Source organism: Tasmannia lanceolata, unplaced genomic scaffold (assembly GCF_043159265.1).
Source record: "Tasmannia lanceolata isolate RefF3 unplaced genomic scaffold, GAP_Taslan_0.1 ptg000003l, whole genome shotgun sequence".
NCBI lineage: Eukaryota > Viridiplantae > Streptophyta > Magnoliopsida > Canellales > Winteraceae > Tasmannia > Tasmannia lanceolata.
Genome location: NW_027518680.1, coordinates 25,302,236 through 25,325,798, shown reverse-complemented (window position 1 = coordinate 25,325,798; position 23,563 = coordinate 25,302,236). Strand labels below are relative to the sequence as shown.

Below are 23,563 nucleotides of genomic sequence, written 5' to 3'. Positions count from 1 at the left end.
AATGTTGGGATGCCGCATGATCATTGGGGTTGTATGAGAGAATCGTATTGATTGTTCATTCATATTTACTTTCAGTCATTTATTTCCTGTTATTATTAGAATAAGATAAAAGTATTTTAGCGCTGCAGCGCAGGAAGTTCCATGTGCTGTAGCGCGTTATAACGCCTCCCATTGGTCACTTTTGTGGGCCCGCAAAGTGGGACCCGCTAAACGAACCAATGGGGGGCGTTATAAACGCGCTACAGCGCTGCAGCGCAGAAACACTTTCCTCTTAGAATAATTGATTCACTTCACTGTTAATTATGATGCAAAACATGTTTATTCATTTTAATGAAGAATTGTGAATAATGCAATGGTTATTATGCTTTTTATCCCTCTGGTCTTCCAAATGACCTTGCTCTCTGACTTAGTTACCCTACAGTCATTGTAGGTGAGGACGATGGAGCGTTCGCCAACGAGAATATTTGATGAAACCAATGCGGGAATGGGGAAGAGCTCAGTGTCAGAAGTTCGGAGTGACATGGTGTCATTACCGAGAGTTGTGTTTTGTGGACTTTAGTTCTTTTTATTTCAGTTAGTTTTAAGATTTTATTATGGTTGGCTATTGAGTCGTGGTTTGAATTATTTTAATTTCATATTTTAAGGAACAAGGTTGTTTTATTGTTGAGGTAAACAATTAAAGTAATGCTTTATTTGAATTTAATTCTTATCGTTTCCGCTTATATTGGTTTGCTGTTTTTTTTTAAAAATCAGTGGTTTTTGGTAGCGATCACAGGCAATGGAAGCCGAGTCGTTATACGAAGCAATCTGTGAGAAGATTAGCGGAATATATAGGGGTGTAATTACCAAAATAGAGAGTGGAAGAGAGAGAAAAGAAAAGGGAATAAGAGAAGAATCTTCTCCCCGAATTTCACCAAAATGGTGAAAGATGGGGAGAGGATTAGTAAAGATGGGGAGATGATTAGTAGAGGGAGCGTTACCGCCACGTAGGAAAAAAGGTAATAATAATGTCTGGTGGTCAAAAGAAATTTGGGCAACCAAACATGCTTTGAGCGGATCTTCGAAAAATCAAATGCCGATAATCTCCCACATATGAGCAACCAAACAGAGTATTAGAGAAATTATATGGTGCTCGATCGGCACCAAGACTGGCGGGGCATCTGCCCTTGACATTTGATCCAACAACAGCCTGTTTGATCAAATATCAAGGGCGGATGCCCCACTAGGGCTGGACCTGCTGGTGCCCCCATCGGCCACCGTATAATATATCTCCTTTACCATTAATTGTTATAGTCACTTCTACAAAAGCGACTTTCTTTACCATTGTCTTTTGAAAAGGAGTACAAAAGTGACTTTGTCTGTACCGTTTTCCAAGCCTAAATTTTCCTATCACCATTGATTATAAAAGTAACCTATCTGCATGTCGTTATTATCGATCTCTTACAACAAAAGCACAAGAGCACACCCCTCGCCGCCTCTCTTGCTATCCTCGTTACTCTCTAGACGCTGTCCTTATCGAGAGACGTACGTAAATGAATGATGCTTTTCCTAGGAAAAGGCATTAACGTATAACGTGTGGTAACTAATATCCCACTATCTAAAGAGCCAATCGTGGAGTCAGTTACCATTAGAGTGGGAGCACTAAGGTCGGAATGTTGCAACACGTTAACCATCAGAGTGGAAGCTCTGCGTGGCGCTTTGTTTTTTTGTCCAAAAGGAAAGTTGGCTGTTTCTTCAAAAGCACGCTCCCAACAAAATAGCAGTGGTGGCCTTGTTAGAGAAACAAACGGGCCTCTGTGTGGCCCTCAGTTCCTCTACCCACATCCCTGAAACTCTCTTGGAAAGAGTGACCGAATGAGAGCGAGAGAGATTGGATTTGGGATTTCAAATACCTGGGGTTCAAATACAGAGAACAAGAGTGAAAATCCCAACTCTGAAAGGAAAATACTAGATTAAGAAGAGGGAGAGAGGGAGATTGCTTTCTGGGTTTTGTTTAGAAGGGAAGATTACATCTTGGGTTCTGCTCAAATTTTGGTTCGGAAAGTCTTGGCTGGATTTAGCCACGTATTTTTGGACTGTCATTGAAATAGAAAAGATGAGATTCCTTTATAGATTTGGGATTTTTACAGAGAATCTTTCTATATAGGAAAGTTTGGGAGAAAGAGAATCTCTGGGGAGGAATTTATGAAATAGTAAACTCAGTGCAAGAGGCGTGGAATGGGAATAGAGGATAATGGAGTTCTGGCCAGAATTTCTTGCAAGCAGTTGGGGCAAAGAATTTATAGCAGGAGGGTTTGGAGGTATGGCTGGTGTCATATCTGGACATCCTCTAGACACTCTCAGGATCCATCTCCAACAACCTTCAAACAAAATCTCAGCCTTCAATCTCCTCCGCGGAATGGTAGCATCTGAAGGTCTTTCCTCCCTTTATAGAGGCATGAGCACTCCCTTGGCCTCTGTCACTTTCCAGGTATACCATGATTACTCTTACTCACTTTTCCTAAAATACTACACTTTAGCTTGTTATTTCATGTGCTCTGCCATGATCTGTTCTTTTCACAGCTTTGGTGAAGCTATAGCTTTTCTGAGCTGTTATGTGTCAAAACCAAACAAAAGGCAGAAAATCAGAATCTAACTGGAATTGATATTAAACTTTTCATTCTCGAAGACAGAATTATCGGTCCTGTCATTTATTTTGAATTATGAGCAATCATCATCTTATATTTTTATGTATTTATTTGCACAAAAAATAAGTGTTGAATCATGCGGAAATCAAGAAGTGATTGAATATATAATAACTCCTTCAAAAAATGTAAAAAAATCTTACATTGTTCACGAAAATTTGCAAGAAATCATAATACCAAACAAATGTGGTCAAGGCAATCGACAGAACATATTTTTCTTTGGATTTGCACATCGCCACCTTGATCAACTCCTAAACTTCAAAAATCAGTTCTGAACAGCTTTAAGAAGATTACTTATGAGTTACAATATTGAGGAAATATATTCATGGGTTAATGATCGAGTGCCTGATCTATTGCATGCAAAAGTACTATAAATTATGATCCCCGAGATGAATGGAAATTCTCTTCCCTCCGAAAATCCATCAATAACTAATCCTTGAATTGGAAAGGATGATCTGGTTCCCAAATCAACATCAATTGTAGGATGGTTGCATCTAACATTAGACATCTCCATGATGCTTTTTAACTTGTTTGAAAATTATTAAGACTCTTAAAAGCTTCACGCAATAAGGTAAACATAATGATCCCTACATAACAACTACATAAACACAATCTATATATTTAAGAACCAATGCTGCTAGGCTTGATTTTAGGCTTAGTGTTTATCGCTCATATGTACTGAGCCTAGTTCGTTCTGAGTTAGGGTTGGTTTTTGTGCTTTTATGCTACCATCTTTCTCTTTATCTAATAAGGGGTCCCCGCTAAACCCTAGCTTACCCACCAAAAAAGAAAAACACAAGTTCAGTCTATTGCCTTTTATCTCATCCACATTGAAAGATTTTAGACCTGGTGAAACACAATGAAAAAGACATTCTATTAATCTGTTCATTTTTTAAGGCTTTAGTCTTATGAATGAGATTTCAATTTGAATCTGGGTCCTCCTCCTCTTCTTCTTCTTCGGATTCAGGGTTTGAACTCTCGGTATCGGTTTCAGAATCCTCTATTTCATATATTTCTGGCTCATCATATTCTCTTTCCGTGTCTGAGTCGTTTGTCTTCTCTGTCTCTTCTTCTGTTTCCGAATCAGAGCTGGTGGCGAGCGGTGCGAAGCTTGGTCTGCACATTGTGAGGTTTTCAGATTGATCGGAGTTTTTCGAAACTTTTGGAGGTATTAGCAAGGTTGCCAGAGCGGGAATCGAAAGCGGGAATCGAAACGGGAATCGAAAGCGGGAATCGAAGGCTCCCAGGGAAGAATCCTACTCAAGGTTGCCAGAGCAGGAATCGAAAGCGGGAATCGAAGGCTCCCAGGGAAGAATCCTGCTTCCTTGGGTATTAGTGCCCTAGCCCCCCTTTTGCTCGATGGAGGAGTATGTGAAGAACATGAAATCAAATGGACCGGAGAGGAACATAAATAGGAATGTCTTCCAGTCCTGTTTATTGAACAATATCAGGGGTTCTCAGTCTATAGAGTACTACTCAGGGAGAACAAGATTTCTGGAGGAATGGAAGGTAAAACGCAGTAAAAGGGATGAGAGATTGATCAGGGTGGCGAACAGAAGAAAAGAAGGCAATTTAGGGGATTGGAGATGCTCTAAATGTAAGTTTGTTAACTTTAGAAGAAGGGTAGAATGCTTCAGGTGCTAGAAAGTGTGGTCGGACTTTGATATGAATATTTCCTCCAATCTTCCTAAGAAGACATTAGGTACATCTCATAAGGAGAAGATGAAAGTCCATGCGCCTAAGGAGGTTGTTAATGGGGGGGCGGAAAAAGATACACGGGTATTCACAGAAGATGCTGGTAGGGTAGAGGAGTTGGAAGGCTCTGTTGCTGAATCAGGATTGATTGGGGATACTGTTATATGTTAGGAAGAATTATGGGCGGAATCCATAGCATTGACTCCTTTGTTCTGCATTAAGAGAATGCTATGGGGGAAAACTAAAGTTGGAATAACTCTTGTGGCAGCAGAGTTGCAAAGGTGGTTGGAAATGTTGTTAGGTAACACAGGAAGCTTAAAGGTTTTGCAGGTGGCTCCTCAGGAGTATGCTATTGCCTCTTCCCAAGTTTCTTTGCTGGACTCATATAAGGATCAATGGGTAAGCACAGAAGATCGTCCTTTCGAAATGATTAATGGGTGGAAGGATAGGTTCCAGGGAATTTCCTGTCCTCTTGGTGGTCGATTAAAGGTTTGCCTCCCCATGCATGGTCAGTGATCAATTTCAGAAAGATAGGTTGTAGAATCGGGAGAGTTCTAGCAATAGATGGTTCTTGCGAAGAGGGTAGTGGATATGAGTCAGCTTTGATATTGTTAATGGTGTTCGATTCAGCTCCCGATATTATAAAACTTCCGGTTTGTATAGATGAAACAATATTTTGGGTGGTGGTTTCAAGATGTTCTCTTCGGCCTTCGCTTTCTGAAGTTCGTGAGTCGGAGGAGTCGGCGGAACTATTTGCGCAACCTTGGTCTGGTTCGACCGATTTTAATGAAGGAATCGTGCCGGAGAAGAGGGATGCGCATAATAGCTATCAAGAGGGTTCAAAGCTTGCGTACGCTTCTTCGTCTTTTCAGCCTAGGGACGTGTCTTGTTCTCCTGGAAGTAGTCTGCATGCTAAGGGTGTAGCTTACGGCGATGTAAACTGTTAAAATATAAAAGATAAATAATGCCTTTCTCCAACAGCGTAAGCTTTTGGAGAAGTTGGTTAGTTAACATGGTATCAAAGTCAAAGGTCTCGAGTTCAAACATCCCAGATAGCAAAAATCCACATGTGATGGTCGGCCCAAAGTGGGACCACATGTGCCACGTGTTTGCCGAGTGGGCCACACGTGCGGGGGAGTGTTAAAGTATAAAAGAAAAATAACGCCTTTCTCCAAAAGCTTAAGCTTTTATACTGTTCTTCATTGAAATCAACCGACTTAGGTTTTCCTTTCTGAGATTCGATTTTATATCCACAGGGTAATCTGGGATTAGGGTTTCTGAGTTTTGAGTTTCTCTTCCGAAAAAGATCTGTATTAGGGTTTTGTTTTTTGGCCATTCGATTATCATTCGAAAAGAGTTGGGGACCAGGGTCCGATTACGGTTTCATTTCTTTGATAATGAGACCGGCCTCCGAGAGCTTTCATCATCATGATCGGAAGGACGGATCGCAGCTTTCTTCTCGCAACGGTCGGCAGGAGTGGGTGCCGAGAGGACTTGTTGTTGCCACCACATCGTCTATCCCTAATTTGATTCCAGACCCAAACGGAGGAGAATCTAATCCGAGATTGAATGCTGGCCCAGTGCCAAATGGTAGACACAGATCTAATTTTGTTAGGCAGAGTTATATCGCCCGTCCTTCTTACCAGAAGAGAGAGAACGAGGATCTCGAACCGAAGGGATCAAATGTCCCACAACTCGTACAAGAAATCCAAGAGAAGCTCGCAAAGGGCACGGTTGAATGCATGATATGTTATGACATGGTGCGAAGATCTGCTGCGATATGGTCGTGCTCAAGTTGTTATTCGATCTTCCATCTGAATTGTATCAAGAAATGGGCCCGGGCTCCTACGTCCATTGATTTGTCGGTGGAGAACGGAGGCTTGAATTGGCGGTGCCCTGGTTGCCAATCCATGCAGCTTGTGGCATCGAAGGATATTCGTTACACTTGCTTCTGTGGCAAGAGACCGGACCCACCATCGGATTTCTATCTGACCCCACATTCGTGTGGAGAACCTTGTGGGAGGCCTCTTGAGAGGGAGACACCAGACAACAGTGACGGTCATGAGAATAGGTGTGCCCATGTTTGTGTTTTGCAATGTCACCCGGGTCCTTGCCCACCTTGCAAGGCCTTTGCTCCTCCACGCCCGTGCCCATGTGGGAAGAAAATGATTATGAGGAGATGCTCTGATCGAAAATCAGTTGTTAGTTGTGGCCAATCTTGTGGTAAGATTCTTGAGTGTGGGTGCCATCGGTGTGAGCGAATTTGCCATTTGGGGGCTTGTGACCCTTGTCAGGTTCGAGTCAATGCCACTTGTTTCTGCAAGAAGAAGATGGAGGTTGTGCTCTGTGGGGAAATGGCCGTGAAGGGAAAAGTGGAAGAGATTGATGGGCTTTTCTCATGCAATTCAGTTTGTGGGAAGACACTTGATTGTGGACATCACAATTGTAGTGAGACTTGCCATCCAGGTCCATGTGGGGAATGCGAGTTTTTGCCAGCGAGGATTCATACTTGTTATTGTGGGAAGACACCATTGCAGATTGAAAGAAAGAGTTCCTTGGATCCAATTCCGACCTGTTCTCAGGCCTGTGGTAAGCTCCTCCATTGTGGGAGTCACCACTGTAAAGAGACGTGCCATGAAGGGGATTGTGCCCCTTCTTTGTTTCTCGTCAATCAAAAATGCCGTTGTGGTTCTTCTTCTCAAACTGTTGAATGCCACAGAACCGTGGAAGGAGATGAATTTGTATGCGATAAGCCATGTGGTCGGAAGAAGAACTGTGGGAGGCATAAATGCAGTGAGAGATGCTGTCCTCTCTCCAATTCCAACAATCAGTTCTTGGACAATTGGGATCCTCATTTGTGCTCTGTGGTCTGTGGGAAGAAATTGAGGTGTGGACAACATTCTTGCCAGTCACTTTGTCACAGTGGCCACTGCCCCCCTTGCCTTGAAACCATTTTCTCTGATTTGAGCTGCGCTTGTGGGAAGACAGTGATTCCTCCTCCACTCCCTTGTGGGACACCACCTCCTTCCTGTCAACAGCCATGCTTAGTTCCTCAACCTTGTGGCCATTCATCTACACACAGATGCCATTTTGGAGACTGTCCACCATGTTCAGTTCCTATGGCAAAGGAATGCATTGGTGGACATGTGATTTTGAGGAACATACCTTGTGGGTCAAAGGATATCAAATGTAATCAGCTCTGTGGGAAGACTCGACAATATGGTATGCATGCCTGTGCTAGAACATGTCATTCACCCGCGATTCTTCTTCTGGGTCTGGTTCTACTTCTGGTTTGAAGGTTTCATATGGGCAGATTTGTGGGGCCCTGAGGACAGATTGTCGACACACTTGCACTGCTTCTTGCCACCCATCCGCACCCTGCCCTGATTGGAGATGTGATTTTCCTGTGACGATAACTTGTTCCTGTGGTCGGATAACAGCAAGTGTCCCTTGCGATGCTGGAGGCACCACTACTGGGTTTCATGTTGATCCACTCTTTTGAAGCCTCTGTTATTCAGAAGTTGCCAGCTCCACTTCAGCCCGTGGAGGACCCAAGTGGCAAAAAAGATACCTCTTGGACAGAGAAAGCTTCTTTGTGATGAGGAGTGCACAAAGATTGAGCGGAAACGAGTGCTTGCAGAGGCATTTGATATCACTCCACCAAACCTGGACGCATTGCATTTTGGCGATAACTCTACTGTTTCAGAATTGCTTGTTGATCTGTTTAGACGAGAACCAAAGTGGGTGCTCGGTGTAGAGGATAGATTCAAGTTCCTAGTATTGGGAAAGAGTAAAGGAAGTGCTGCGAATAGTATGCTACGCCATGCTTTTGGAGAAGTTGGTAAGTTAACATGGTATCAGAGCCAAAGGTCTCGAGTTCAAACCTCCCGGATAGCAAAAATCCACATACGATGGTTGGCCCAAAGTGGGACCACATGTGCCACGTGTTTGCCAAGTGGGCCACACGTGCAGGGGAGTGTTAAAATATAAAAGATAAATAATGCCTTTCTCCAACAGCTTAAGCTTTTGGAGAAGTTGGTTAGTTAACATGGTATCAAAGCCAAAGGTCTCGAGTTCAAACATCCCAGATAGCAAAAATCCACATGTGATGGTCGGCCCAAAGTGGGACCACATGTGCCACGTGTTTGCCGAGTGGGCCACACGTGCGGGGGAGTGTTAAAGTATAAAAGATAAATAACGCCTTTCTCCAAAAGCTTAAGCTTTTGGAGAAGTTGGTTAGTTAACATAAACGAAGATTTGATTGTCATGCAGGGGGGTAACGTGGCGAGCTTATATGGGTCTCCTGCGGTCGTCAGAAGTAGGTTCCTTGAAGTTGGCGGAGTCTTATTCCCCTCTGATAAGAATGGATGATTCTCCACCGTCGGATTTCCATATTAATCAGATGGGCCCAGTTTCGAATACTTTGTATTCTCCAATCTCTAGGATCTCTAGATCTAATTGTTTCATCACATTAAGAGAATCCTCTCCTTTGGGCTTACCTCAGTCGGTGGACCCTTTATACTTAGCTACTTAGAGGCCCATAGCCCACTTGCAGTGGTGGAATATATGGACAATATGATAAATGGGCTTCCTTTATCACATCCAAGGGAAGTGTGTGGCGGGGAAAGGCAGGTTAAAAGCTGCTGGGAATTTTTCTTCTTCTCGCTCGTTAAGTAAGTTTGTGCAAGCCCAGTTTTTTCTGTTACTTCAAGCACCATGTTTGGGGGATCAAAGGGTTGAAGGAGATATGTGTCAATCTAATCTCATTACCAATTTGATGGAAGACTTTGCTGAAGCCTCTTGGGAAGTACAAAACCATGCGGTGGGACAGTTGGGTGAAGTTATTTCGTCGGGGGGGGGGGGGGGGGGGGGGGAAGGTCAGTTTCTTTTGCAAAATGTGGAGGTAATTGCTGATCTCCCCCCATCCACTGTACCATTGGACAGAAATGCGCAGATGTATAGTTGGGAGGGTATTGGTGGGGAAGCATGCAGGGGTTACGAATCATCCTCCTGGAATGATGAGTTGTGCAATAATCTAGCTATGGTTATTTCTTAGGAGGAAATTCCTAATCCCATCTCCTGGGTTGATCCTAAAGCTGAGCTTTTGGAGGTGTTTGTGAACCACATTATTTCCACCAGCAGGGCTTTGGGTTCGTCTTATTCAGGATCGGAGGATCAGTTAATGAATATGTTTAGGGTGGTGGAGGGAAGAGAATTGGATCAGAGGAGTTATTCCGATCATTCCAGTTTGGAGGGAATCAAGAAGATGCTAAGGAAATTAGCCAAGCTCAAATCAGATGTTAATTATGATGGGTATTCTGGTAGCAAGATCAGCGTTTCAAAAAGTAGTAGTAAAAGAAGAGGTTCCAGGGGGCTTAAAGATCTCAAATCGGTTGATCCATGAAGATAATTTCTTAGAATGTGAATGGGTTGGGGTCATTGGAAAAAAAGGCTCAAGTAAAAGAAGTGGTAAAACATAATAAACCTGAGGTAGTTTGCATTCAAAAAACAAAGATGGGGTCGGGGAATCGGTCTTTAGTTAAGAGTTTAGGAGCGAATGCGAATTGGGAATTTTTATCTTTGGATGCCATTGGTGCCGCAGGGGGGCATCCTAGTTATGTGGGATCAATCAAGATGGGAAGTACAAGATTCATGGATAGGTAGGTTTTCAATTTCTATCGTTTTGAGGAAGGTGGGGGAACCAGTTTTGGTTACTTTTACAGGCATATATGGTCCAACAGTGCGAAACGAGAAGGTTTATTTATGGGAAGAACTCTCTACAGTAAGAAATAAGTGGGAACACCCGTGGTGCGTGGGAGGAGATTTTAATGAAATTAGATGGGTTGAAGATTGTATGGGTTGTAACAGATCCAATCAGTACATGCGTGATTTTTCCGAGTTCATTGCTACTAATGAATTGATTGATATTCCTTTGTCGGGGGCCAAATTTACTTGGTCTAGAAGCAACAGGAAAAGTCGCATAGATCGGTTTTTGTTTAGTGCAGAGTGGTTATCCATCTTTCCGGCATTATATCAAAAGGCTCTTATTCATTCGGTCTCGAATCATTGCCCGCTCATGCTTGATCCGAGATTGGATTCTTGGGGTCCTTCTCCTTTCGGATTTGATTTGGCTTGGCTAGAAATTCCAAAGTTTGAGGAGATGTTGGGAGGCTGGTGGGTATCGCACAAGGTTGAAGGGGCGGCTGATTTCGTAATTGGAGAAAAGCTCAGAGCCGTAAAAAAGAAACTCAAAGTGTGGAATGCGAACAGGACGGGCAAGAGCTGAAAGAAAGTTGTGTCTTCTTGATAGAATTAGAGCTATCTCTTTGGCTGATGAGGAGGGGACAACTTCAGAGGAAGAGCTGTATGAGTTGGGTAGAGCTAAGGAAGAACATAGGTGTCTTTTATTGCAGGATGAAATATCTTGGAGGCAGAAATCAAGAGCCTTGTGGCTGAAGGAGGGGGACAAAAATACGGCTTACTTTCATAGCATAGCAAGTGCCAGGAGAAGAAACAATCGTATAGAGGCTCTCGTGGTTGACGGTGCATTATCATACAATAGGGAAGTTATCACCAAGGAAATTCTTGACTTTTATAGGTCTTTATACTCTTCGGAAGACATGTTGAGGCCTGTGTTGGAGGATGTTCATTTTAAAGTGCTAGATGAGAATAGTAGGTTGGCTCTGGAAAGGCCTTTCTCGGAAGAGGAGGAGCAAGGGGTTTTTTCGATGGACCATGATAAAGCACCGGGGCCGGATGGCTTTTGCCTTGCTTTCTTTCAATCTTGCTGGGAGTTTGTGAAAGGGGACATCCTAAAATTCTTCAAGGATTTCTTCGAAGGAATGGTGCTGGATAGAGGCACCGGTGCGTCTTTCCTCGCACTGTTGCCCAAAGTTAAAGGTGCGGTGAAGATCTCAGATTTTAGGCCTATCAGTCTGGTTGGATGCCTATATAAAGTCCTGTCAAAGGTACTGGCGGACAGAATGAAAGTGGTTCTTCCTCTTATTATTTCGGAAAATCAGTGTGCTTTTGTGAGGCAGCGGCAGATCTTGGATTGTTCTCTGGTGGCAAATGAAACGGTGGATTGGTTGGTTAAAACGGGCACTGAAGGTGTTGTTTGCAAACTAGACATGGAAAAAGCTTATGATAGAGTGGAATGACATTGTTTGGATTATTTCCTCCGGAAAATGGGTTTCGGAAACAGGTGGCGGGGGTGGATAAAAAGTTGTTTATCGTCGGCTTGGTTTTCCATTCTAATTAATGGGTCTCCAAAAGGTTTTTTCAAATCGTCTAGAGGTTTGCGTCAAGGGGATCCGTTATCCTCTTTCCTGTTTGTGATTGTCGTTGAAGCTTTGTGTATTTTAATGGAGAAAGGTAAGTCTGAGGGGCTAGTAAAGGGGATAAAATGTGGCCAAAATGGGGTCGAGGTGTCGCATTTGCAATTCGTGGCCGATACTCTATTATTTAGTTCACCCCAGGTATCGCAGATTTTAAATTTGAAGGCAGTGCTGAGGTGCTATGAAATTGTTACTGGTCAAAGATCTAATTTTTCAAAGTTTAGATTATATGTAGTGAATGTGGGAGAGGATGAAGCAAAGAACTTGGCTAATCTAATGGGTTGCCTCTTGGATAGTTTTCCCTCTTCTTATCTTGGGCTCCCTTTGGGAGGGGGGAGGCCTAAATTAGGTGCTTGGTCTCCCATGGTAGAAAGAATTGAAAGGAGAGTAGACACTTGGAAAAGGAATTTGGTATCAAAAGGGGGAAGATTGACTTTGATTAAGGCTGTTTTGTCCAATATTCCTATTTACCAGCTATCTCTGTTCAAGTGTCCTATCAGTGTGGTGAAGCGTATCGAATCGATTCAGAGGAGGTGTTTATGGGGTGGATCAAAGGATAAGAGGAGTTTCTCCTTGGTCTCGTGGGAAGATGTTTGTAAACCTCTGAAAGGAGGGGGTCTAGGGATAAAAAAGATAAAACAGGTTAATGTTTCTCTTTTGGGGAAATGGCTGTGGAGGTTTGGCGAGGAGCAGTCACAATTGTGGGCGAAAGTAATTCGAGGTAAATACGGGGTAGATTTAGGTAATTGGAGATCTCTCAACAGGTTCAGCAAACGGGGGGTATCTGTGTGGAGGGATATTATGCGTTTGAGTTCCAGTTTCGAGTAAGGAGTCAGATATAGAGTTTATTCGGGGGATCGGATATCTTTTTGGAACATGTTATGGTGTTCCGCCATTCCTTTAAGAGATTTATATCCTGATCTTTATATTGTGGCAGCTGATAAGCAAGCTTTAGTCAAAGATTGTTTTGAGAGAAGGGACAGTAAAGTCATTTGGAAGCCTCTATTCCGTAGAAGCTTTTTCGATAGGGAATTGTCCTCGTTGGTATCGTTACTTCAGATATTGGAAGATACTTACATCAGCTCTTCAGGTGTGGACAAGAGGTTATGGGTTTGGGATTCTTCCGGTTTCTTCTCGGTAAAATCTTTCTACAGGGGTCTTAATCCGATCCAAGAAGATCTTTATGTTGCAAAGGTGTGGAATATTAAGGTCCCCCCTAGAATTTGCTTTTTTGGGTGGACGGTGATTCGAGGCCGCATCCAAACGGTTGACTTTTTGAGGGCTAGGAATATGCTTATAGTAGATCATTACGCCTTGTGTGTAGAAGCTGGGGAGTCGGTAGATCATTTATTTATTCATTGCAAAGTAGCTCGGGAGGTTTGGGGAGGGGTCTTGTCGAGATTCGGCATTGCATGGGTGTTCCCTTCCAATATTAAGGATCTCTTTGAAGGTTGGTCTTTTATGCCATGGAGGAAAAAAGGGAAGATTTTGTGGTCGATTGCTTTACTGGCTACATTATGGGTTCTATGGACGGAAAGAAACAACAGGATTTTCGAAGGTCGTGCTAAATCCTCTTTCTTCCTATATATTAAGGTTGTTGCGTTATCGATTTCCTGGGCTAGGTCGCTGTCAATTTTCAAATTTGTTTCGGCATACGACTTTTGGGAGGGGTAGGGGGTGGTCTGTAACAGTCAGGTTCACAATCCGGTAATTGTTCAGAAGTGGGTCAATCCACCTGTCGGCTTCTCCAAATTGAATTTTGATGGGTCTAGCTTGGGTAACCTTGCTCTAGCTGGGATCGGGGGTGTTTTGAGGATTTCCTCTGGGGAAGTTGTGAAGGCTTATTCCGGGCCTATCGGAGTAGCTGATTCAAACGAAGCTGAAGTTAGAGCAGCTCATCAAGGTTTGTTACTCCTAGGGAGAGCAAGGATGGCAAGCGCTATTGTGGAAGGTGACTCGTTAAATGTCATTAGGTGGCTTAAGGGTTCTTTGGTTCCTCATTGGAGATTTCTTCGCTTTTTTGATGAAATAAAGGACATTACGATGGGGTGCGCTACGGTGTATCAACACGTAAGAAGATCTGCTAATGAAGTAGCGGATAAGCTGGCTAAAGATGGGGCTGTGAAGCAGGCTTTGGAGCTCTTTGACTTTCTTCCTCCTTAATTTCTTTATTGTATTTTTTCTCTGTGTGGGCGTGCTTGTAATATGGTGTGTGTGGGGGGACTCTCTCGGTCTTCCCTTTTTAATGAAAGCAGTTACTATTAAAAAAAAGAAAGAGCCAATGCTGCTAATTTCCAGTTAAACTTCTTACCAGGGTAAAAAAATGTTCTAATGGGAACACCAAAAATACATGAAATTGGGCATGGACCCTTCTCAATGGCATTACTAAAGAAATATTTGGAAGAGACGGAGCAATTGAAAACCCAAAGGGAGATGGGTAACCAATACCATGGGCAACATTTCACTTTCTACTTTAGAAGTCTGTATTTGTAGTATAAAGGTTCTTGTCCAGAAAACAGCCAAACATTTTGTTGCTTCATTATGATATGAGTTGGGTCTTATATAAATCGATTTGGGATGGCCATTTTAAAAAGCTTTGGGCTGAGTTGGGTCTTCAATAAATCGGTTAAAAAGATTATTTTGCATTGGAACACCAGCCCCTACGGAAAAGAGGTGTGGACTCTTTGGAGGCTAGCTCAATGTGATTATATGGCATATTTGGAAACAAAGGAACAGACGATCTTTGAATAGAAAATGAGGAAGGTGGGAAGGATGGTAAGTGAAATTAAAATTGATATTGCCTTATGCGGAAGAACTGTAAATTTTTTATCATCCCACACCATGGGAGACATCCTAAGGAACTCGAGAACCATCATTCTTGAAAAAGGAACAAAGAATACCATTATCCCTGCTGTAGCCCACCTCCTCTGGGATGGGTGAAGTTCAACTTCAACAGAAGATCTAAAGGTAAACTAGGACGAGCGGGTATCAGGGGTATTTTCCGTGATTATAGCGAAGGACCATACTTCCCTTCTTGGGCCTTACAGGGATGTGTGATGCTAACGAGGCGGAAGCAAAAGCTTCCCTTGGGGCTTGAGATGGTTTGTGGCATCGATGTCTGGGCCGTTAATTATTGAAGGAGATTTTGCCAACGCACTGGTGTGGGCATCAAACAAGGTACCAAGCCCGTGGAACTTGGGAGACTTCATTTCAGAGATTAGAGATTTATGTGCAATCGTACATCCCACAGACAACCACAAAAAGTGGTCAGCTAATGAGTAGGCTATAAGGTCGCCAAGGAAGAGGTGCGAAGGAGACGATCACACTGTCCATGCCAAAAAATGAGGAGAAGAGCGGCATGAACGTGTAAAGAGGACTGCCCAATGTGTAACGGAGACATTGGACCATCATAGGAATGGGTGGAACTTGAAGCAGTCAGGTGTGGTTGCACGATGCCTCAATTGCTGAACCCTAAAGGTAGGGACTTTAAAGTGTACTCTTTGGTTCAGCTCATTGTTGGCATACTGTAGAGGGAAGTAAATACTCAAAACTTCTCAATTCAGGCAATACTTATCTACAACCTACTGCATAATGGAAACTAGCTGCTGCAGAGATTAAGTGGCTATCCGATTCCTGATAGCTGGGACGAGTTTCTCCTAACAACAGTGAGAGGATGAAGACGACACCAAAAATGGACATTTGGGGTGCCAATACCCAGAACTCCCACATTTGGAAGAAGTAAACTCTCTATCGAAAGGGAAATCTGCAGTAAAGACAAAATTGAGAGCAGACAGAAGAAACCCAAAAAAGGAAATTCCTAGGAAAAAGCGAGCCTTGAAAAGGCAGCAGCAGTATCGAGTGCCCCAAACTACCTCATCTTCCATATTAGTAAAGACACTCTTGGAAAAAAGCTAGTTTAAAACTTTGAAAACAAGGCTTTCCCCCATATTCTAGCTCCTCCATCCCTACCACTTCAGGAAACATACGACCATGGAACGCTTTCTTCTCCCACCACCCGAGCCATCCCCAAGATAAAGTGGAATTCATAAAACCTAACTAGGGACAGAACGGAACCAGTGCCATTTCCTTTGACGAAGAAGAGATAAAGGAAGCAAGATGTAGATGGGCCAACCCTAGTGGAGTATTTCCTTGCTCGCCGTCCATATTTCCTCGCTCTGAAGACAATTTTGGAAAAGAAATGGAAGCTTCGGGGTGATTTCCAAACGTATGCTCGAATTCCTAGGTCTAGGACGACCAAGAGGGGGATAAATTGGTTGGTGATTGAAAATTAAAACTTTTAACACTTGGTTAAACCAATTTCACTTATCTCTTTCTTAGGTGGTTAGCACAATAGATGTAAAATAAGGAGAATCCAACCACAAAGAAATGAGAAAATGAAGGACACACAAAATTTATAGTGGTTCGGCCTTTAAACCCAACATAGATGATGCAGTTTGAATCCCATAAAGCTGAAGCAACCATACTGGGGCCCTTTTCCTTACCCAGCTCTTGTAGCTTTATCCTTTGGACAAACCTGAGCCTCCTAAGATCTATTGAGTTCAGAAGTTACAGTAACAAAAACATCTTTCTTCATGAGGCATTACCTCAGCTGAGTCGGTCCTGCTTCAACCACTTCTCTAAACTGAATTGTTAACTTTGACATATTCAGATGAGAGTGATCCACCTTTGCTGAAAACTCCCACCCTTTGTCTCATCAGAATACTACTCTGCACCCTTATCATATTCCAAACTTCTTGCTAGCGCGCTACCTAGATTTCCCCAACTGGGTCCATCTAGAACCTGAATTTGTACTCTAAAAAAACTTCTACATTGGCATCTTTCTTCCTTCCCTGCATTCCAAAAGATCTACTAACAAAAGAATCATCTGAATATATTTCCCCAGCAGGCAACACCATCATCTGTTATGCAAAGGTGCCCCCCAATTCTCTACCTCTTGGGCAGAAGTAAAACTGCCTTCACATCCATCTTTTCCACCCCTCCGTTGCCGATATATTCACTTGTTCATTTGCCGATCTTCTCTGATTCTGGAATTTGGGCCTGATTTCTTCCACTAGATCACTGATTTCATCTACAATGTTAACTAGCTTCCATGGCCCAACTCTTTTGTTACTTGCCCAAGGAACTATATTTGGCGAGTCTTCTATGAGTATGGGAACCGGCCTCGCGTTTGCATACCATCTTAGTCCCCATAAAAAAGCACTTGCTTCTGCCTAGTTGGAGTTCCATACTCTAGCTGAACCTGAGAACGACATCACCATTCTACCCTTGCGATCGCGGATAATGCCACCAATTCCGGTCGGGCCTGGATTGCCTAGGGAGCTACCATCAAAGTTTAATTTTAGCCATTCGAGTGGAGGGGGCATAAATTTTGGTGCATATTTCTGTTTCATCTTCTTTTCCTTCACTACTGTTGGCCACATCTATTGACCTCCCACACTATGCCACATTCTAAGGACTTTTCCCGCACTACAGCATGGTGTATCCTTTCCTTTTCTGCCCCATAAAATTAAGCCGATGTTGATGTCAAAGATAATTTTGCCTCAACTTTTCTCTCTCTTTGAATATACAATTATTTCTTTCTTTCCAAATATGCCACAAAATGGCAATAGGAACAAGTCTCCACATTTCCTGCTCCACTTCTCCAAATGGACCACCACACCGACTTTGCATTTTACTTTAATAGTTCTTTGTAGCACCCGCCCAAAGCCAAAACTTTTGATTATTACCTGCCACAGTCTATAGGCAAATGGACACTGACTGAACCATCAAATGATCCAATGACTCCACATTATACAAGATGCATCACCTTGCTAGATCTACTTTTCTTGAGGCAGTCACATGTGTTAATTTTCTTGCTCGCCAATGTCCATATGAATGCCCATCGCCTTCGGGCGAGCATTTGATTTTCATATGTTGGCACGACTTGAGGATTCTCTAAATGTTTTGCCTGTAAAAGAAAACACGAACAAAGAAGACTCCTTGAGGGCCAGGACTCCAAACTCTATAGTCCGACAATGAAGGAGAACAATAGTAAGAACAGATAAGGTCAAGCAATGAGGATAAACTCCCCATCGCAGTTTCTTTCAGGTCACGGCTAAGTCTAATATCCCAAAACCTACTCACATCCCTTCCTCTCGCAAGATAGTCACTTAGTTTAGCCCTTCTACAATTTACTAGATGGTATAGGTCCGGAAATGCATGGCACAGACAAGACTCTTCTGACCAAAGATCTATCCAAAACCCTGTTCCCTCTCATTGCCCTAACTCTAAACCTAACCAATGACTCGTACTCGGTTTTATACACAAATAGACTTCCATGTAGTAAAAACTTATTCTAATGCTGGGCTCCTACTCTTTGAATCTCCCAATTTCTGTCCATATTTATCTCTGTTAGTAGGGTATTTACGTCTTTGTGTAACCCTAAGTTTGGAATATATATATATATATATATATATATATATATATATATGAGGAAAGTTTTTCTAGTCGGCCGACTAGAGCAGCTTCTCTAGTCCGCTGACCAAAAACATAGTGGATGATCCAAAGCATTCATTTGATGAGCCCGATCATAGATAGGGTGTGCCCAAAAATCAGCTCCATAGGATCATCCTAGCCCTTCGATTTGTGGAGGTTAAAAATGGACAGTGGAGGTTAAAAACACAGTGACTCCACGTTGTTTTGATGATCCAAAGCATTCATTTGATGGGCCCTGACATAGATAGGATGTGCCTAAAAATCATCTCCATAGGATCATCCTAACCCTTCGATTTATGGAGGTTAAAATGGACGCGTATAAACTCCACAAATCTGTCCATTTTTAACCTCCACAAATCAAAGGTTTAGGATGATCCTATGTAGCTGATTTTTTGGGCACACCCGATCTATGCCAGGGCCTATCAAATGAATGTTTTGGATTATCCAAATAATGTGGGCACACTGTGTTTTTTGGTCTGCGGATTAGAGAAGCTTCTCTAGTCGGCCGACTAGAAAAACTTTCCTCATATAAATACACACACACACACACATTGCCAGAGGTCTATTTCAGACTCACTTTCTCCCTAACTTCTCTTCTTATTCTATGGAGATTAGGTTCTGTTGAACATGGTATCAGAGCCTAAGGTTCTCACCCGGAGTAGTGTGGCAACAGCAACAACAACAACAACAACACAAAATTTCCCAACCCTAACCATAGCCTACCCACCGCCCACCTTTCCCCTCGCTCTCCACCTTGCCGCCGCCACCCTCTCCTCTCCACCTAGCCTCGCCCCCCTCCTCTCCAGCTTTCTCCTCGCTCTCCATCATTGCCGCCCACCCTCTTCATCACCACGCACTACCTATCTCACCACTGCTCCTCTCCACCTTTCTCCTTCCTCTCCATCACCGCCGCCCACCCCCTCCATCACCGCCGCCCTCCGACCTATCTTATTGCCGCCCCCTACCACCCAAACCCATCCCGAAAACCTCCTATCCCTTGCCCACCATTGTCACACGCTCCCAAATCCACAGTTTGGGTTAACCCTTGGTGCTTCACCCATTCTCCTACTTATTCTCGTGGAAACACAAGGCTCCTTGATTTTTCTCCCTTGCTACAACTCCTATTCTGATGATCTAAACACTATTCCCTATCCTTTTACTTGTTGTGGGTTCCGGGGTCATGTGATTCCTCGTTCGTTCATTTTCAATAGTTTGTTGCTTGTATACTCGAATTTGATTTGTTGCGGGGCCGTGTGATGTTTTGTTGTGTTGATTGTTTATCGCCTTGGTGATTTTCTTCTTTTTTGTTGTGGTTTGATATCTCTCCTCTATGATTCGTGCATTCATGGCTACGAGTACTACATCTTCTATTTCTACATTGATGGAGCTCCCTGTGCTTCAGATGAAATTCTAACTACCCCTGTGGGTAGGGCACTCGAGACATTCCTTCTAGCTCGTGGTAAAGTTGATTATCTTGAAAAGACACTCCTCCAATTGATGATAAATTGTATAGCAAGTGGCGCCAAGAGGATGAGCTTATTCAGACTCTCTAGTGGAATAGCATGCAACTGGAGATTGCTAGTTGTAACGACCCAGATTTTTACTACACGGATCGCTACGGGCAACAAAACATATTTATTCCTGTAATTACGCAGCGGAAGGTTAAAGTACATCCTGAATTTACAAAAAATCCCAAGTATGACATATTTATAACTTTTTTACATATGAGGAGATTGACTAGGTTCATCATTTCCGTATTTCCTCAAGTTGCTTTCACACTTCCCATAACTAAGGTTCCTGATCCTGGTGGGAAAAAGTGGGTTAAGAGAGCAGGTATATTGAAGCTTCGACAAGTAGCTGAAATCAATAATAAGAGACAGTTCGAAGGCTAACTATGAAGAGTAGTTACAGTATAAGGACACGGGGAAGCAGGCTACTGACACCTTAAGTCAGCAAGGTAGCCACTCCTCTTGTTTTCTCTCTACCTCTGGACTATGGCTCGTTGATTCAGGGGCCTCTATTCATATGATTGGTAACACTGGTATTCTCTCCTCCTTCGAATCTTCTTCTTTGCCCTCTTCTTCTATTACTTTGGCTGATGCGACTACCTCTCTCGTCTCAAGAGATGGGGTTGCCTCTCTTTCCTCTGGTCTTTCTTTATCCTCTGTCGTATGTGTTCCTACATTTCCTTTTAATTTATTTTCTATTAGTCAAACAATAAAAAATCTGATTTGTTCTGTGTGTTTTTCCCCTTGGTGTGTTTTTTAGGATCTGAAGACTTGGAGGACGATTGGTTTGGGTCGTGAGGTGAACGATCTTTATTACCTAAATGAGTCGAGGGCCATTGTTGCTTTACGTAGCTCGGTTGACACCTTACAGTGGTACTGTCGGTTGGGCCATCCTTCTTTCAACAAATTGTGCCACTCTGACCTTGTTTCGAGTTCTGTTACATCATTTCGTTGTGAGTCCTATGAGTTGGGCAAGCACCATAGCGTGTCCTTCCCATCGCGTCTAGTTAGTTGGGTTGCACGCCCTTTTGAGTTATCCATTCTGATGTCTGGGTCCTTGTCGAACCTCTTCTTTATTTGGATTTATGTATTTTGTTATCTTTGTTGATGATTACTCGCGTATGACATGGTTATTTTTAATGAAGGATCGTTCTGAATTGTTCTCTGCTTTTCGAACTTTTTCTCCTGAAATTTGTAACCAATGTAATCGCTCTATTGGATGTTTATGCATTGACAGACAATGATGGAGAATACTTTTCTTCAACTCTGGATTTCATCCGTTTCTCGAGTCACATGGTTTTCTTCATCAATCATCATGTGCATGTACTTCACAGCCTTGTTAAATCTGACCACTAATATTTCTTTAGCTGAGGAGAGAATGTTATAGCAAATTTCTTATGGAATCGGTGACAATCCATCTGACAATTGAGCCTTCAATATACACTTTTATTTTAGATAGGCTAGCCACATAGTCCTCGATCCACACGCCTTAGTTGGAATTGTGAAGTTATTCGTGAAGGCCAAGATATTACATTCCATTGGCCCATACCTATTCCGCATAGACTTACTTGGTAACCTCAAGTAACACTTACACACAAACCCTTCATCAACACTAACCCCTCAAGCTTCGGCCACCAATCGAGCTCCTTTGGCCAATATTTTGTAGACGCTACACACTATTTTAGTGAGCATTATTCTTTTAGTTGCTGATCCTGGGAACATTGTGTTTTCTCTTTTCGCAATTGAGCTTGTTGTACAGTATAATCAAACCATAATCTAGTAATTATTTTTTCAGGACCATGAATTTATATTATCCTGGTTTGTTATTTAAACTTTACAAGCGTTACTTAGCATGGAGAAATACCACAAATTGAAATAAGATAACTTTTTTTTATTGACTAATAACGAAGGAAATTTATTGAAATTAGAGAAAATCACAATAGGGTAAGAGATTTCCCACACTCAGCATGTCTCTGTGTGCAACCTCTATAGGCAAGTAATTAGCAAGACAAATTGCCTTCCTCACAATTGGTGTCATGTCATTACCTCTAAATTAAACAAAAATTGTTAGCTACTACAGAGAGCCCAAGCAATAGTGATAGAGGAGTCTCACCCTCATCCGATAATTTCTAAGGTCTATAGAAACTGTGAAGGCCGGAATGAAGAACTCTCAGTTTGTCTTCATTTAAGTCCTTACAAAAGTTTTTTTATAGGAATCCACTAAGAAATGACACAATTGGTCAAAATGAACAATGAAGAACATATACATATCATTTTGCATTCTTGGCAAATATAATCTGTTTCGCTATTCTAAGCGGTTATTCTATTCTAGGTAATTAAGAACTTGTCATTCTTGATTCTTGGGTTCAAGAATTCCTCTATAACTTAAGTGACACAATAGAAGCTTTTTCTATTCTTATATTGATTGATTCATGTATCAGATTCTACTCGCCCTATGGTTTGTGTGTGTGTGTGTTCTGACATTGCTGACACTGTTGTTTCCTGGTGCAGAATGCTATGGTCTTCCAGGTATACGCAGTCCTATCACGAGCTTGTGATTCAAAGAACATTAGTGATCCTCCTTCCTACCGAAGTGTAGCATTGGGGGGAGTGGGAACAGGGGCCTTGCAGAGTATAATTCTCAGTCCAGTTGAACTTGTAAAGATACGCCTCCAACTACAGCACCATCGAACCAATCCAGAAGGGCCAGTAAGTTTAGCCAAAACCATCATCAGAAAGGAAGGAATAAGGGGCATGTACAGAGGCCTCCTCACCACTGTGCTCCGAGACGCACCTTCTCACGGTGTATACTTCTGGACATATGAGTACACACGAGAATGGCTCCACCCAGGGTGCCGAAAGAGTGGCCAAGAGAGCCTTAGGACTATGCTTGTAGCAGGAGGGTTGGCAGGAGTAGCCAGTTGGGTGTGCTGCTATCCCCTAGATGTGGTGAAGTCTAGACTACAGGCCCAATCACAATCGAAATTGGACCAAACACCACCCAAATATCGAGGAATCATCGATTGCTTCCGTAAAAGTGTACAAGAAGAGGGTTATGCCGTGCTCTGGCGAGGATTAGGAACTGCCGTTGCCCGGGCCTTTGTGGTGAATGGGGCCATCTTCTCTGCCTATGAGATTGCTTTGCGATGCTTGCCTAATAACAACCATAATGAAGGAACAGAGGAGAATAAATAGAGAATAAAATGATGTATTCCTGTACCAATTCAACCTTCATCCTTTCAAGACGTAAAAAATTACAACAACCATTGTTGTTGTTACTTCAAACCCTTCAATATATGTTTTTAAATGTATCTTTATGCACCCTTAAACACAACACAATTGTCATTTATGCAAATTACAAGCTTCTTATAGTATCTGTCAGCATTTTGCTTTTTTCTCTTCATTTTGTTGCCATTTTCTTGCATTAGTTTCCTATTAATTTTTAGCTTTTAACAAACATGATGCTCATCTTAAACGATGTTTCATTTCAAATACTCATTTGATTTTTTAGCTTTTTTTGAGAAAGAGATGAAAACAAGAAACCAAATAAGGGCCCAAGCTGCCAAAGAAAACAAACAAAACAGATAAACAACAGCCCATTACCTAGGAGGAAAGACATCCCTAAATAAATTAAGGGGATTCTTATATTACAGAATCAGTTTTTATGGGCAAGGTCACAGGACTCTATCTTTTAGCAGCCCAAGAAAACAAATAAAAAAGATAAACAACATCCCATCACCTAAGAGGAAGGATATCCCTAAATAAATAAAGGGGATTGTTATATTGCAGAGAATCAGTTTTTATGGGCGGTCACATGACTTTATCTTTGAGTTGCCTTATATCC

At 42.5% G+C, this 23,563-nt stretch overlaps 1 protein-coding gene and 1 pseudogene across 1 annotated transcript; both read left to right on the top strand.

Moving 5' to 3' along the window:
• Nucleotides 1–1,629: 1,629 nt before the first annotated feature.
• Nucleotides 1,630–23,122, top strand: BAC2 (Mitochondrial substrate carrier family protein). The gene is made up of 2 exons (XM_077363928.1): nt 1,630–2,470; nt 22,231–23,122. The coding sequence occupies exons 1-2, from the start codon at nt 2,234–2,236 to the stop codon at nt 22,912–22,914; spliced, it is 921 nt and encodes a 306-aa protein (XP_077220043.1). The 5' UTR covers nt 1,630–2,233; the 3' UTR covers nt 22,915–23,122.
• Nucleotides 5,634–8,457, top strand: LOC143862073 (NF-X1-type zinc finger protein NFXL1 pseudogene; annotated as a pseudogene).
• Nucleotides 23,123–23,563: the final 441 nt, after the last annotated feature.

Bases quoted from the DNA above. Each gene is read 5' to 3' on its own strand.
- BAC2 (XM_077363928.1), top strand. From the start codon at position 2,234: ATGGAGTTCTGGCCAGAATTTCTTGCAAGCAGTTGGGGCAAAGAATTT. The intron at 2,471-22,230 runs GTATACCATGAT...TTCCTGGTGCAG, and splicing joins TGGCCTCTGTCACTTTCCAG to AATGCTATGGTCTTCCAGGT.